The sequence below is a fragment of the Mirounga angustirostris genome, unplaced genomic scaffold (assembly GCF_029215605.1).
Source record: "Mirounga angustirostris isolate CCGP_5_RB_7025 unplaced genomic scaffold, mMirAng1.0.hap1 SCAF_5, whole genome shotgun sequence".
Lineage (NCBI taxonomy): Eukaryota > Metazoa > Chordata > Mammalia > Carnivora > Phocidae > Mirounga > Mirounga angustirostris.
The window spans coordinates 63916700-63932731 of record NW_026991713.1 but is presented as its reverse complement, the minus strand read 5'-3'; the positions used below and the strand labels follow the sequence as shown (position 1 = coordinate 63932731).

The following is a 16032-nucleotide window of genomic DNA, read 5'->3' as shown; positions in this document are numbered from 1 at the left end:
GGAATAAGGCTGTTCAATAGACACAGAGACAGGCCCTTTAAAAAACCAAAGCAAACCCTGGGATCAACTTTATTGCTGATGGTTGTGGTGTCTTCTTCCCTACGCCCTTGTCTCTCTGATGGTCCAAAGCCCCTCCAGGATAGTACAGTGCTTAGGCTCTGCTGGGCCAGAGGCAAGGGAGACAATCTGCCTCCCAAGTCTACCCCCAGCTCAGTTTCTCCCCTGTCCCCACCCCACCCTATTGCACATCAAATCATGTAAACATGGCTACGGGCATGGCCCTGAACAGCAGTGAGGCAGATTGATGTGTAAACAGATTTGGGACCAGGGACCAGACCCAGTCACCCAGCCCCATCCCATGCTGAGGCCCACAGTTAAATTTGGAAAAGCAGGGGGGCTTGGTCCCAAACTCTGGCTCAGATTATGCAACAGTGCAGACAGCTCAGCTCCCCTCTACCACCCTCTCAGATTCCAGGTCCTGAGGTCCACCCACCCCTGGGCGCCCCTCCAGGCCTGGGCAGCAGATGGCAGTGTCCAGTTTTCTCCCTCCCACCCCCAGCTGGAAGTCATTGGTGCTGGGTCTTCCGAGATGCCCGGGGAAAACCGGAGACAGGCAATGGCAATCTGTCCAGCCCTGGAGAAGAGGGAGGGTGGGCAGTGAAAAGCAGGGCATAGGTCCAGTCTCAGGAATAAGACAACCCAGCCACAGAATGGGTATATGAGGTACATTACAAACAAAGCAGAGAGCATGCCATCTCTCCTGCTTGGATGACCATGGTTCCAGAGGGTCCCACCTCACAACCACCCCATTAGCCTGCGCCCCCACTCCCTCTCACCAAAGGCCCGGATCAGCTCTGCCCGCACAGCTGCGGTAAAGGTCTTCACCAGACAGAGAGTGGTGAGGCCCGCGAAGGCTGCGTTGTATAGGAACACGATGTAGAAATTGCCCAGCCAGTTGAAGCGTCCAAAGTCACCCAGCAGGTCAAAGCGAGTGAGCCCTGAAGTACAAAGGCCAGCATGGGAGTGGGCTCCCCAGCTCCTCCCTGGCTCAGAGCCCAGTTTTCTGCTGCCTCCTAGTGGCCACATCTCAACAATGCAATTGATAGGTTGGCCTTTCCTATGTATTTATTATTCCTACTTCCCAACTTGTCTCAGAGGGCTAACGGCTGTTGAGGAGAGTGTCAGCAGCTAGGCTTGCTCCAACTTCCCTTTCAGAGTTCAGCATCTTCTCCTCCAGTGGGGCCCCCCTCTGGCTCCACGTGTCCCGAGGAGCTCCCTGGGCCTGCTACTTGTTCCTAGGCCAGGAACCTAGAAGCTGGTCACCCAGTGTGGAGGCTAAGAGCTCCGACTCTTATCAGGCTGCTTTGGTTCAGATCCAAACTCCACCCCTAACTAATTGTGTTATCTGCAGCAGCTTCCATAGATTTTTGTGCCTAGGTTTCCTTAACTATAGAGAAAATAATGGGACTTTGAGAATTAAATGAAACAACACATATAAAGCACTATATGTGCCAGGCACTGTTCTAACACTTGAGTCCTTAATCATCATAATAATGTCATCACAAGTCCAAATTTTGGGGCCGTCCCCCACTTAAAAAATATTCTCACCTGCATCCGACCTAAAGGAACGAACTAGTGGACCCACAAGCCTAGTTTCCTACTGAATCCCCAGGACATAAGTACAATGGCACAGTGGAGACAGTATGAACTGAAGAACCAAACCGAACTGATGGTTCATGACGTGGTGAAGGCAGAGCTCCCATATTACCCTGGGGAGAACTATTACACTTTTGAACATTTTTACCAGGCGATTCTAGATGATAGCTCTAAAGATGGGAGAAGGACTGAGTGTAGTATTTGATGTCCCAGTGTGTGGAAAAAGCACTGGACTCGTGTTTAAGAGACAAGGGTTCTAGCCTGACTTGGCCTTGCTTCAAGCGAGCTATATAACTAGGTAAATTGATTAGCTTCTCTGTTTCTTGTCTTTATAAAATGAGAATGTTTAGGGGCGCCTGGATGGCTCAGTTGTTAAGCATCTGCCTTCGGCTCAGGTCATGATCCCGGGGTCCCGGGATCGAGCCCCACATCGGGCTCCCTGCTCGGCGGGAAGCCTGCTTCTCCCTCTCCCACTCCCCCTGCTTGTGTTCCCTCTCTCGCTGTGTCTCTCTCTGTCAAATAAATAAATAAAATCTTTAAAAAATAATAATAAAATAAAAATAATAAAATGAGAATGTTTATTAGAGGATCCAGCTCAGAGGAAGATTTGGGAGAAAGTGGTGCTTCTCCACCGAAAAATGGAAGTAAATAGGGGAGGCTGTGGGATACAGCTAATGGAAAGGTATGAGCTTTGAAGCAACACTATTCTGAAGCTCAACACAGGCATTTTACAGAGCCTCAATTTCTCCATCTGTATAATGGGGGGTAATACCTCCACCTAGGTTGGTTGTGGGAATTAGAGAGAGCATGTAAATAAAATGTATGCTTGGGGCGCCTGGGTGGCTCAGTTGGTTGAGCGACTGCCTTAGGCTCAGGTCATGATCCTGGAGTCCCGGGATCGAGTCCCGCATCGGGCTCCCTGCTCGGCAGGGAGTCTGCTTCTCCCTCTAACCCTCCCCCCTCTCATGTGCTCTCTCTCTCTCTCTCTCTCATTCTCTCTCTCAAATAAATAAAATCTAAAAAAAAAAGGTAAAAAAAATAAATAAAATGTATGCTTAGCACCAGTAGGTACTCAGAAAAGCCAATTCCCTTACCTCCTTTTGCTACTTACCCAGGGTTCGAGAAAAGACAGGAAGTGCGGAGCTTAGGACCAGGAGACAGACACAGTTCCCAATTATCTAGGTCGGAGTAAGGAAAGGGGAGGTGAGGGTAGCAGAGCTGCCAGCACCTAGCACCCTTGCTGCCCCCAGGAGCTTGAGCTTCCTTTATTCCTGCCCGGCTACCTGTGTCATGGCTGTGTCGTGCCATCTGGGCCGCAGGCTCCGGAAGAATGGAGAGCTGTAGAATCCCACAACTGAGGATACCATCAGGTAACTGCCACTAGGTTAAGGAAGAACTGGCCAGCCCCCAAGGATTAATGCCTCATCTCAAAGGGAATGGACCTCTCCCCTAACCCTCCTTTCAAATGAAGTCTTTTCCTTCTTCCTGAACCCCAACGTGGGTGAAGACTTGCCCCTTTCCATCATTCCCACCACAGTCCCAGAAGACAGGTTCAGTGAACAGAGGCAATGGTGGGTTTCCAGAAGGATACAAGATGAGTACAACCTGAATGACGGCACCAAAGGAGCCCAGCTTGGAGAAGGAGACCTGGCCCAGGGAGGCATCCTGAGAGATGGAGTGGTGTCACTATGGAATACTCCCTACCAGGAGCACCACCGAACACCCAGCACCCAGCCTTCCCTCTGGCCTCAGCTTCTGTCTCTCACCCCAGCCTTTCTTAAGCCCTCCCCAAAAGATATGCAGCCCAGTACCTGCATGCCCCGGGGCATGGCAGCCTCATCGATGAGCAGCTCCAGGATGTGGACGGCCACAATGAGCACAGAGAGGCCCTAAGGGAAGCAAGGTCACGGACTCCCATTCCTGCCCCAGCCCACAGCTGTATTCAGTGTTGAATGTTAAGAGCAGACACTCTGGTCAACATTTTGTTTCCCATTAGCTGTGTGGGACCTCTTCAAGGTTATTGCTAGCAACAGAGCACCTTTGAGGGTATTGTAAGATACCCTTTCGGGGTGGAAGGATTGCAAAAAGTTTGAATAGAAAAATGTACCTCCTCCCCCAGATCAGTAAGAGTTATTTCCAAGTGCAGAACATGGCACGTGGAGGGATGGACTGATCTCCACCCTTATTTTCACCCCAGAGAAAACTTGTGTAACTACTCAGTGGCCATGTATGACCTTAGGCAAACTCCTTCACTCCTGTTTCTTCATCTACAAAATGGGGATCGGTGTGCTCAGTACAGGGCAGGACCCAAAGTAGACAATCAGTGAGAGGCAACTACTATTATTGCTGATAACTGGGTCCCTGCATCTCCTCCCTCTTCCCTAAAAGGACCTAAAGTAGTCAAGAGCCTACTATTCCTCACCTCCACCAGGAATGGGACACCTACCGTCAGCACCAGCAAGCACAGCATGGCCAGGGGGTAGCCCAGGTTCCGCTGCCAGGCTGAGGCCTTCCGTCGCTTCTCTGTACAGGGATGAAAAGCTGTTAGCAAGGGCCAGGAGTGACAGGCTACTCTCCCTGGGGAAACGCAGGTATCCCAATCCCTACCAACCTACATACCCAGCAGGACCCTCTGTGTCTGCAGAGCTAGGACCTGTCTGTGCAGCAGCTCCATATCCAAATGCAGCCAGCAGGAGGTGGGATCTGAGGGCAGAGAAGATGGGGCTGCCTCCCAGTCCTGCAGCCCCCACCCAAGGCACAGCCCCCAACCCAGCTGGCGAGAACCACGACTTACTACAAATCCTGCGGGTTAAAGCTGCCTCCTCAAAGGCTGAGCAGTGCAGCTGCTCCTCCAGGTCTTCTAGCAGCTGGGGACAGGGGAAAGAGGGACTACCTGTCAGAGGCTCCCTGATCCCAAGGGCCCCAGGAGACCCCTGCTCATCCTAGGCTCCACAGTCTCATTCCTTCCCCTAACCCTCATTCACCACCCTGTGTCCAGAAGCTTTATCCAGTCCCTCCCAACTGCCGTTTGCTCTGCCTTGCATGTCTGGTGACCAGCCCCAGATGCTGGGGGTGAAGGATATGGGAGGCAGCAAAGGCTGTGGCCTTCCGCAAGGCGTGTACTACACAACTGTAGGGTAGCTTCACTGTTTGGCTCCGGCTTTGCAGGAATCGAAGGGCAAAGAGCACTACATACCCGAGGCTTGACCAGTAGCTTCCCAGTGACTGAGAACATGCGGGCGAGTCCTAGTGGAGTACACACTGTGGGGACAGGAGCCGGTTACCTGCCAGACCCTTCTCTCCACCACCTCCCCTACCCACCCTTCCATTCCCTCTCCTTCCACCCTGGTTATTTTGATCCACGGAACTTACCCATTCCCTCCAAGACCCTGAACACTCACCCAGGAGCAGCAGGACCCCAAGAAAGGAGATACAGGAGTAGAGGTAGGGGAGGTAGTACTCCCAGAAGTCTAAGGGTAAAAAAGAAGTATGTCAGCTGGTCTCTCTTCCAGCTTCCTGGGGGCTGACGGGCCTCAGACACTAGGAAGGACACCACACATAAGCCCACAGGGGTTAGGCAAGTAGTGTGAAAGATGGAAAGCTGGCCCAGTGTCAGCAGAAGAGGGAGCAGTGGGGCTACAGCAAACTGGAGGCCCACTAAGCCATATCTAAAGAACAGGAGCACGCGGGTGGCTCAGTCGGTCAAGCGTCTGCCTTCAGCTCAGCTCATGTCCTGGGAACAAAGACTGCATCGAGCTCCCTGCTCAGTGGGAAAGCTGCTTCTCCCTCTGCCTCCCACCCCCCATTCATGCTCTCTCAAATAAATAAACAAAATCTTTAAAAAATAAGATGGAAAAAAAAAAAAGGAACACAACTGCTATTAGGCCCAATCTCTGGGGTCTAGTGTGGCCAGATCCTCACCTTTGTTAGGTAAAGCCACAAATCTGGATATTAACGTGAAATCTCTCAACTTTTGCATGTTAGCAACTGACTCGTTTATATTTTTAATCATTGCATGGGTGCAATGGATCATTTCTGCAGGTTGGACTTGGCGTGACATCCATTAGTTTTAAACTTCTAAGAAACACGGTCCCAACCTTCTCCACCTTAGAAGGATACAGTTGTTCCAGGCAGGGAAACCCATCAACCAACTGCAGAGCCACTCAACCTGGAGGGTGGGGAGGAAGCCGGCCCTCTCACCATAGAGTGACTCCCTGCTGGCCTTGTTGTTGTCCACAATGGCTGATGCCACCCATACCATGCCCAGCACCAGTAGGGTGAGGAGTATCAACATCACCACCGTCTCATAGACCCGGCCCAGGACACCCTATAGGAGGAGGCAACAGGTAAGAGGCAGGATCAACATCAGGGGAAGGAAGGAGACATGGGATGGCAGCCTGGCTGGGGAAACCAGAGAGCACTGGATTCAGGAGACAGGGAAGGGCATCTCCCTCTTACTGTGCCAAATCACTCTGTCTTCCTACCCTACATCTAGGGCCATTCCTTATACAGTATAGTCTTCATGTGCAACCCCCCTCCCCAAACTCCTTCCCCATCCTGCCTTGCTGTGGGAGGCTGATCCCCAAGGGCTGCATCACACAAACTCTTTGCCCTCTGGTTCGGCTTGCCCAGTGAGAAGGACAGGCAGGAGAGCGGAACGTAGGAAGAGAAAGGGATCAGGGTATTTCTTCAGTTTCCTTCAACCTTTGTCACTATGGTTTGGGCTGTAGCTGTGAAGCACCTCCCAGCTTCAACTGTCAATGGGTTCCAGAAACTATTTCTTCCTTTTGCTCCCACAGGCCTAAGGGTGGTAATGACTTCCCGCTGACCTCAAATTCCTTGTTGATCCCCTTAACTCTGACTAAACCTCTGCAAATAGTCTCTGTTAAAATCTCTTCAGTGGGGCGCCTGGGTGGCTCAGTCAGTTAAGCGGCGGACTCTTCCTTTCGGCTCAGTCATGATCCCAGGGTGGTGAGATAGAGCCCCACGTCAGGCTCTGTGCTGGGTGCGGAGCCTGCTTAAGACTATCTCGTTCCTTCTGCCCCTCCCCCTCTAAAAAATTTAAAAATAAATAAATAAAAATAAAATAAAACAAATCTCTTCGGTTGAACCATCTGGGTGGAATTCTGTTTCCTGCCTTGATTGACTGATGTATCTCCCACTCACCTTTTTGGAGCCAGCGAAGCCCTCAGACTCAGTGAAGAAGTACGCAAAGGGCATGAGGAAGATGAGGGACAGGTTGGAGAAGAGAAAAACGAAGTTCCAGAGGCCTAGGGCAAAAAAGGAAAAGCAGGGGTGGTCAGTGGCAGGGATGGGGTGGGGGGAGGGTAGACAACCTACCGGGGACCGACCATGTGGTGGAGGAGGGGACAAGGATGGGGTGATACACGACTAATTAGCCGAGGCGGCCTGTGTCTGCATGAACCGAGTCTGTTCCCTATCACCACCCCAAGTTGCAGCCAGGAGCTACGTACCATGGATGAGGGAGCCGTTGAGCCACTGGATATAGTAGTTCCGAGGCAGTGAGAGGAGCACCTCATTGCTGATAATGGAGAAGGGCAACAGCAAGACAGCACCCAGGGCGACCGCCAGGGTAAAGGTGCAGAGCTCGAGCCTGGGCGGAGAATGGGAGCGCCCTTGCTTAGTTCAGACACTCACTTCCCTGGGCCCAAGAAGCCCTGCTCATCCCCCCTCATCCTGGAACCACCTGGAGCAGTGACAAACCAAGGGAAGCAGCCATCCAGCTAAGGATCTACCGACTGTCCCTTAATCTCCCCCTCCAGGGAAGCCTTGGCACCAGGGATGGGCACACCTTAGGCATTCATGTCATGGGTCATGACACTTGCCCAGAACTTTCCCCTGGAATATGGTCCTCCTATACATGTCTGCCAGGTGCACAGGCATGCCAAGCTAAGGGGTTTCTCTTCTCTTCTCTGCTCAGAGATATGGATTTCTGAGCTTGCCTTCTCTAGCCCGAATAAGAGCAGGGTCACCCCATACGGCTAGGCCCTGCATGAAGGCACTAGGCAAAGGGGGAAAGGAAGGACCTGAAACCCAGCTTCATAGCCAAGGCCTGTGTCCAGGACTGCCTCAGGTGAAGAGACATTTTTACTTAGTTGGTCCACTAAAGGGGGAAGGTTGCCTTCTTTTAATCTGTTGACCGGAGGGGTCATCCCTTTATTTTCCCTATATGTGCTAATGAATAATAACAGCCTGGAGCAAGGGCCATCCTGTCAGAACCGAGCCCACCCTGCCCTTGAGGGTCCCACCTTCCACATCCCTGCTCTAGTCCATTGGTCTACATCCCTAACGCACTCCTTCCTTGGTGACCACTGGGAGGTGAAGCCAAGCTGGAACCATTTCTGGTGACTCAGGCCCTAGCTCACAGTTCCTGGCCAAGAGGCTCCCAGAAACTCCTGGCCTAACCAGGGAGACAGGAACAACAACTTTTTCAAGCGTCCCCAGCGTGAGATAAAGCCGGAAGAAGCCAGAAATGCAGGAACCCTCTCTTCACTGCATAACACCCCACTCTCCTCCCAGCTCCAGGAGTCTCACTAGATCCCAGCTTCTAAAGGCTCCTAGTGCCAGGAGCTGGGGCAGCAAAACTTACGCAATCTTGTTGACTGTGGCATCTTCATCGTCCACTATGGGAGAGCGGAGGGGGGGGAACGGGGAAGAGGCAAGACATCAGTGGGCAGCTCTGGGATCATCTGTCCTGCAGTGTTCCCTCCTGCCCCCTCCCTGCCCCCTGAAGAAGGGCCTGGGCCACAGAGGCAGAGCTGGACTTAGGCTCTGGGAGAGTTCACACTATGAACCCCACAACCTATTCTCTGGCCAAGGTGGCAGCTTAAAGATCTGTGGTCCCAGGTGGAAAGAGTACAGGTCAGAAATTCTCTCACTTCCCTCCCTCCCCATGATCTCTCTCATTGTAGGTTCCTCTTTGTCAGCTGAAAATATCAGGAACAACTGGTCTGGGAGGCTGATTACATTGGTGGCTGGGGGCAGCAAAGGGAAATGAGACAGGGGACAGGGGGAGATATACAGAGAAAGTCCTTGGGAGAATTATACTGAGGAGTAGCTGCCTTCTTGGGTGGGGGTTCATGAAGCCTTCTGGAGGGGAGGAAAGACTAGGGCCAGGACCAGGATGATCTGGACAGGCTGGGGCTAGGAATGGGGGCAAATGTGTCTCCCCAAATCGCACAATGCCTACAGGAAGGAAAGCTCCAATCTGAGCACGCTTACGCTCTCTAAAAGAGAAGGGCTACCATCACCATGTCCCGGGGGGGCCCCAGGGGTCAGGCAGGTCTCTGTTCCTGGGTGTGAGTGCACTAGTTGAGGAGAGGACAGAGCTGGTGCTCATGATTACGTTCACCCTATAGCTGTTCATTTTAGGTTCACAGAGGGCTTTCACGTTAACCATCTCATTTGGTCCACACAAGGTCAATGAACTGGTTAGCGACTATAAGGCCCATCTTGTAGAGGATGGAACTGAGGGAAGTTACATGACTTGCCCAGGGGCTTTATTAGTTGCAGACCCTTCTGTCTAGACTTTCCACTGTACCACCTTGCCCCGGCCTGTGGAAGAAGCGAAGCAGAAGAGGCAAAGGCTCCAGAACAGCCACCTTTCCTTTCCCAGTGGGCACCATGGGCCCACTCCCCTGAGGCTGGTCGCATGGCAACAGGAACACTGGTAGAGAGCAGGGAAAAGGGAGGGCAGTCACAGGTACCTGTGGTGAACTCAGCAGGCTTCTTGAAGTGGGTCAGAGCGATGTGGCAGAGGATGTAGAGTGTCGCAAACAGAAGTGTTGAGATCTGTGGCAGAGTGCGAGCTGGGATGAGAAGCTCTATCCCCAGCACATTCCTGAGCCCCAGTGGCCTCTCTGGTCATTCCATGGGGTCACTTTCCCAAAACAAGGCTCCATACTTCTAGGAGTTCCATCTTTCTCCCCAGCATTTCCTTCTAGTCAGGGCCCTCAGGGGCCTCTAAGAAGCACCAGACAGAGGATGGGGAAACAGCACTATGTCCAGCCCTATGAAGTTTTTTCCAGGAGAAAACAGCTTCAACTGAACCCTGGTTGGTAAACAGGCAGAGAAAACTCCTAGAGACACACATACACACGTACCAACATAATGATTTGATATTCGTATATATTGCAGAGAGATCACCACAATAAATCTAGTTAATATCTGTCACCATATACACTTAAAAATTTTTTTTCTTATAATGAGAACTTTTAAGACCTACTCTCATAGTTTGCTGAAAGTTTGGTTTTTTTTTTAATTAATGGATGTTGGATTTTGTCAAATTCTTTTTCTGCATGCATCTATTGAGATGATCATATGGGCGGTTTTTAATTCTATTAATATGGTGAATTAGATTCATTGCCTTTTGAATATGAAACCAAAGACAATCTACCATGAGCATTTTCAAATTTCTAACCATTTCTCTCATTCCTATAGGTATATGGTATTTCTCCTATCAAGAAATAGTCTTGGGGCGGCTGGGTGGCTCAGTCGTTAAGCGTCTGCCTTCGGCTCCGGTCATGTTCCCAGGGTGCTGGGATCGAGCCCTGCATCGGGCTCCCTGCTCCTCAGTAAGCCTGCTTCTCCCTCTCCCACTCCCTCTGCTTGTGTTCCCTCTCTCGCTGTGTCTCTCTCTGTCAAATAAATAAATAAAATCTTAAAAAAAAATAAAGACGGTCGATTCCTGGTCCCTATTCAAGTGACTTCCAACTCCAGAGCCAGGCTGTCCCATGCCCCTGGGCAACTGGCCCTCCAATCCACAGTCATGGCAGGACTTGGCCAGGTTAGTCTGTACATGCATGTATCCCTACCCTGCCCCAAGTAAGCTGCTGTTGCCCAAGGGAGGAGCCGCTGGTCAGCCTGGCTCTACAATCAGCACCAGAGAGTCTTGAGACGTTATTGCATTTATTTTTACTTTTTTAAATTAATTTATTTAAGTAATCTCTACACCCAACACGAGACTCAAACTCACGATTCCGAGATTAAGAGCTGCAGAGCCAGCCAGGCACCCCACCATGTTATTGCTTTTAAAGTAAGCCAAGAGGGGCACCTGGGTGGCTCAGTTCGTTAAGTATCTGCCTTTGGCTCAGGTCATGATATCAGGGTCCTGGGATCAAGCCCCCATAGCGGACTCCCTGAAGGGAGTCTGCTTCTCCCTCCCCTCTGCCCCTCCCCACCCCCACCCCCACTCCTGCTTTCTGTCTTGCTCTCTCTCATTCAAATAAATAAATGAAATCTTTAAAAAACAATAAATAGGGGCACCTGGGTGGCTCAGTTGGTTAAGCGACTGCCTTCGGCTCAGGTCATGATCCCAGGGTCCTGGGATTGAGCCCCACATCGGGCTCCCGGCTCAGCGGGAAGCCTGCTTCTCCCTCCCCACTCCCCCTGCTTGTGTTCCTGCTCTCGCTGTCTCTGTCTCTGTCAAATAAATAAATAAAATCTTTTAAAAATAAATAAATAAATAAATAAATAAATAACAATAAATAAAGTAAGCTAAGAAAGCAGGATCAGTCTCCTGGATCCTCCAGTCTCCAAGAGGAGCTCACCCCACAGGGAATCTGCACATGTTATCTATATCTATACATGGAAGGAAGATGTCAAAGAGACCCAAGGAGAGTGATGAGTCTAGAATAAAATTTTAGCTTTTAACATTAGGGAAGTGGAGTAGAATGAGTTACTCAGGTTGTACTGAAGATTTCTACTGCCTAGCACTCCCTCTGCCCTTGGGCTTGCGAAACAGCCAGGAAGGTGGGAGGGCTCAAAAGGTCAGGCTGGAGCTCCACCCAGTTCCAGCAGAGGCTAGGTCATTCTCTAGCGCAGGGGATGGGAGCCAGGTGGGGGAGGTACCAGAAGCCTTCAGGCTGCCCTTGGCCAGCACTAATGTCCTCAGCTAATAGGACTAAAGAATGGGGGAGACATCAAGGAGGCTGCATCTCCGTTCAAGGTCTCATCCCTCCCTGATCTCTAGGAACGTGGGCCTCTGTCCCTACAATGTTTCAAGGCGTGGTCCTGTCTCCACAACATACCCACCTCACCATGTGGGACTTTCCACTAAGGATCACACAAGGAAAGTTCATCTGGAGTTCCACACATGGACTGATACATTCCCTACTTTTCAGTCCTCACAGATAAGAGCAGACCTAGTTATGTGGTGGCTCACTTTACCCCTCCTCCAGTCTGAGGCTGCAGATTGAGAAAAATAAAGATGACCCCACCAGTGGGTCCCCCTATTCATTAACACTTCCATTCTTCCAAACCTTTCCTTTTTGCCTTCCATTTAGTGTTTGGGGGTGTGGGCTACTCTGGGGAACTCTGATGAAAAAGGGGAGAGATGAGAACTGAAAGCAGGCCTGAGGAAGATGCAGCTCCCCTGGGGCCCAGAAGTGAGGAGTCCATCCATCGCTGTGTGGCAGGTTCAGCTGCTGCTCAAGGTGGCAGTGTGGGAGTAGGGAACGCAGCCTGCTGCCCTCTGGAGCACTGGAGAGGAAGGACCACTCACAGGGGAAATCCCTGAATGGCTGGGGAGCTATGAACCTCGTTGCGGGGGGCGAGGCGAGAGGGCGGGGGTTCCAACAAGCACCAATGAGGGGGGAAAGAAGGGGATACCTTAGTTGTTCTCCATCTCTACACAGTAGAATCCACCCCACGAGAGTCCTTTCTTCCAAAGTGGAAGACCCACCAAAGTGCCCCGTTCCTCTGGCATGCCACCCCTACACCTACCAAGTCTTTTCTGGAACCTAGTTCAGTGTTTGGACGTCTCCCTTTCGTCAAACATCAGCGAAGTTTGCGGGGTCTCTCCCAATTAAACCCATCCCTCTCAGACTATCCGATTACGATCGAAATCACTAGACTCGCAGACCCACGCCCTGAAGCCCCGCAGGGGTGGGGGACTGGAGGGCGGGCGGGGGGAGGGGCGTGTAGAAGGGAGGAACGGAAACCGACCCGCGGCTTTGTTTATCGCGCAACTACCCAACTGATCCGATCTAGAGGTTCACCAGGCCGGGACCATTCGTTGCTCGCCCCTGGGCCACGCAGGCCCTGACGGCGCTCTGAGCTCGGGTGGTCGCACTCCGACCCGAACTTCTCCCTCTCCCGCGCCACCCGTGCTCCCCCCCCCCCCCCCGCTTGGTCCTATTTACCCTTCCTGCCCGGGTCCCGTACTCACAATGCACTCGCGAACCCTCTCGTGGAAGAGCTGCTCTCGCACGGATAGCACTTCGTAGTCAGCTGCTTCCATACTCTGCTCAGCATGACTGGGGCGGGGGTGTCTCCGGGCCCGGGGAGGACGAGCGGGGATGAAGCCGCCGCCGCCGCGCACCCGGACCCAACCAAGGAGCCTCTCCTCGCAGCCTGCGACGGAAACTCGGGGTAATCTGGAGCTCAGATTCAGTCGTCCGGACGCCTTAAAGGGACAGGCACCACGCGCCTCGTTTTAACGGGCCCCGGCCCCCTCTGCTCCCTCCCCTTTAAGGTCCGGACTCGGTCAACTTTAACGCAAACACCTTCCAACAAGCTTGCAACGAGGAAGCGCAGGTGCTGGTTCTATCTACCAGAGACCAACTGACGACACAAGGGATGGGCGGGTTTCTTCCAGCGAGCGGAGTTCATTGGCTCCTAGGGAGCTGCCGCTCATCGCCAGAGGAGCGTTGATAGGCTCGCCTCGTGGAAGGAGGCGGGATCTTTGGGGCCTTAGAGTGCTTGCTCTAAAACTAAACAGTGCTTTAAAACTGAACAGCCGTCTCCTTTCAACTCCTGCGGTTGAGAGGACAGTTCCTGCATTTCCGAGCAACCAAGATTTTAATTTGACTGTGGTTAAATGAACCCTTTGGACCAGGCCAGCAAGGCAGGATGTGAGAGCACCAAGGGGGTTCTGAAAGGCACCGCTGCCCAGTAACCCAAGGCCTGCAGCAGCATTTTCTGAAAGTGTTTCTGTTGGGGTGGGGCCCCTCCACTGCTAGGAGTTTTCACTCAGTCACTTTTGTGGGAAGCCTAGTGTGTACTGGAGCAAATACTGAAGAAAAGTGGATAGAGAACCACAGGAATAGCCTGAAACTTTGTGAGGAAATACCCCCCGGGGAATCATTGCTTAATAGGGCTGAGTCAAATGTTACCCTACTCTGTGCCACTCACCTTATAGACTTTTATCTCCTTTTGAAATCACAACAGCCCTTCAGAGGAAGATATGGTTAACATTTTAGAGATTAGAAAATGGTGAGAAGTTGTCACGTGCCAAGGTCACACAATTAAGGAATGCCAGGTACCTTCCGGCAACCTTGGAATATGTACTGTTTGGGTAGTTCCACCTTCATGGACTTGAACCCTTCCTCTAAATTGGGGAAGTAAGGGAAACTCGAAAGAAGGGCGGAGTTTTGCAAACTGCCCCACTGAAGGATAAGAGCCCAATTGTAAAGGCCTAGACTGCATCCAGTTACTATCTGAGCAAGAGTCAGGGGCCAGAATTAACAGCTGAATTCTGTACCCTGGTAACTTTTCCGGAGCAAGTTATTTTTGTCCCTTTTTTGTTTCCGCACTGATTTGCAACAGAACCTTGGGAAATAAAAAGAATGTACTTGTTTCTATGTATATGTACACACTTATGTATGTGTATACACACATTTGTCTTTGGTGATAGCAAGATAATGAGAGGAGCTGAAGAGCTGATTTCCCCCTTAGCAACCAAGCTTGGGGTGAACTGAACTCCAGCAGGAAGAGTGGGTAGTTACAAAGAGAAGAAGCTAACTGGCTGGATCCCGGGATGATCTGCAAGGAAGAAAAGGAGAGCACAGGGAGGTGGCTTGGGCCTATTGAGTGTGATTTAGGAATAAATATACTGTGTTTTGTTTGGCTCACGGTGTTTTTAACAAATTTGAATAAACATTTAAAAACCAGGATACCTTAAAAATTCAGATTTCCGTCTCTTAAATAGAAGATCTGGCAGAACTGGTCAAAAAGGACATATGGCCCAGTAGATGGGGCAGGGTGTGCTCCACTCTTCCACAGTCCCTATCACTTGGGTAAGCTCTTACACCTCACCAGTTTTTCCATTTACTTTGTCAGTCCAGCTGTGCATTTGAGGTTGTGACCTATGCTAAATCCTCTTTACTGCTTCAATTTGCCAGCATCTTCACCCTGGCCTTTGGTCAGTTCCTCGTGGATCCTGCCAAGCTCTTTCCTTCCTAAGGCTCTGTGCTTGATATTTCCTCCTCCCCTCCCCCTTCCTAATTCATTTTGGCTGACTTCAATCTCTTTCAGGTTTGAGCTTAAATGATACCTGTTCAGAGCCTTCCCCCATTGCATTATCTAAAGCAACCTAATCATATTATTTATAACAAGTTGCCATAACTTAATTTGCTTGCATTTGTTTGCCTCCTCCATATAGGCTTGTAAAGGGAAAGAATCATATTTGTCTTTTTTTTTTTTTTAAGTAGGCCCCCAGCATGGAACTCAACGCAGGGCTTGAACTCATGACCTTGAGATCAAGACCTGAGCTGAATTCAAGAGTTAGATGCTTAACTGAGTGAGCCACACAGGCACCCCATATTTGTCTTGGATGTAGTTATTTCCCTAGCCCTTAGCCTGGTGCATAATACATGTAGACACTCAAAATTTACAAATATGGTGAGAAAAGATAGCAGGCATTGCTGATAATCAGAAGAGCTGGGTCTGGTTCTAGCACTGTCATCCTGGACTACACTTAACTAGAACACCCTTCAGATTGCTTCTAAATCTAAAAATCTAATGTTAACAGTCCTTTGCAGTTTGCAAAGTTCTGTGACATCCCCAGAGCCACAGACTTTTAAATCTGATTCATACAACTGGTTAGCATAGATTCTGCTTAGAGACTTATCATCATCCAGAATGTACAGTTATGTACAACTGAAGTGAATTTTAAAAGGCAAAATATCAATAAACCTATGAACTTGGAACTGCATAGTAGAAGACAAGCTCAAGCTCAGAACAGAGAGAAAGAATGTAGAATACTTCCTAGAGAAAGTAGTTTTGAGCCCAGTGACAATCTGATATATTTGCTCACAAGTCCTCGAGCCCTTGTTTACAAATCCATTGGAAGCACAATAACTTTCTTTTCAGAGATTCTCTGATTACTGAATTAACACTCAGAAAACCATGCAAAAAGACACTCCATAATATATTTTTAAACTTGCCAAGTCTCACTTTGTCCAAATCCTATCTACTTCAAGGCTCAACACCAATAATGTCTTTTCTTCCATTCTTTCCTGAAGGGATTTCTGCCTGTATAGTTCCAGCTATATAGTTCAGTGAACAATTAGGCATCTATGCACTGTTTAATAACATTATCTTGAGCTGTTATTTAAATCTTTTGTATTGTTTAAA

General features: G+C 50.3%; 1 protein-coding gene across 1 annotated transcript; it reads right to left on the bottom strand.

The window, feature by feature from the left end:
* Window positions 1-53: 53 nt before the first annotated feature.
* LMBR1L (limb development membrane protein 1 like) lies at window positions 54-13241 on the bottom strand. Its single transcript, XM_045873502.2, has 17 exons — window positions 12845-13241; window positions 9384-9468; window positions 8267-8300; window positions 7131-7270; window positions 6823-6926; window positions 5857-5983; window positions 5058-5126; window positions 4853-4917; window positions 4451-4523; window positions 4276-4359; window positions 4103-4179; window positions 3468-3545; window positions 3248-3321; window positions 2940-3030; window positions 2768-2834; window positions 837-998; window positions 54-634 (listed from the first exon to the last, which is right to left on the bottom strand). Exons 1-17 carry the CDS (start codon window positions 12914-12916, stop codon window positions 567-569), a joined length of 1470 nt encoding a protein of 489 aa, XP_045729458.1. The 5' UTR covers window positions 12917-13241; the 3' UTR covers window positions 54-566.
* Between the last annotated feature and the right edge of the window lie 2791 nt (window positions 13242-16032).

What these genes read in the sequence shown, in the direction of transcription:
- LMBR1L (XM_045873502.2), bottom strand. Translation starts at nt 12,916, where the DNA reads ATGGAAGCAGCTGACTACGAAGTGCTATCCGTGCGAGAGCAGCTCTTC. An exon ending in GCTTCGCTGGCTCCAAAAAG is followed by an intron (nt 5,984 to 6,822) that starts GTGAGTGGGAGA and finishes CTCCTCCTATAG; the next exon opens with GGTGTCCTGGGCCGGGTCTA. An exon ending in TGTGCTTGCTGGTGCTGACG is followed by an intron (nt 3,546 to 4,102) that starts GTAGGTGTCCCA and finishes TGCTTCCCTTAG; the next exon opens with GGCCTCTCTGTGCTCATTGT.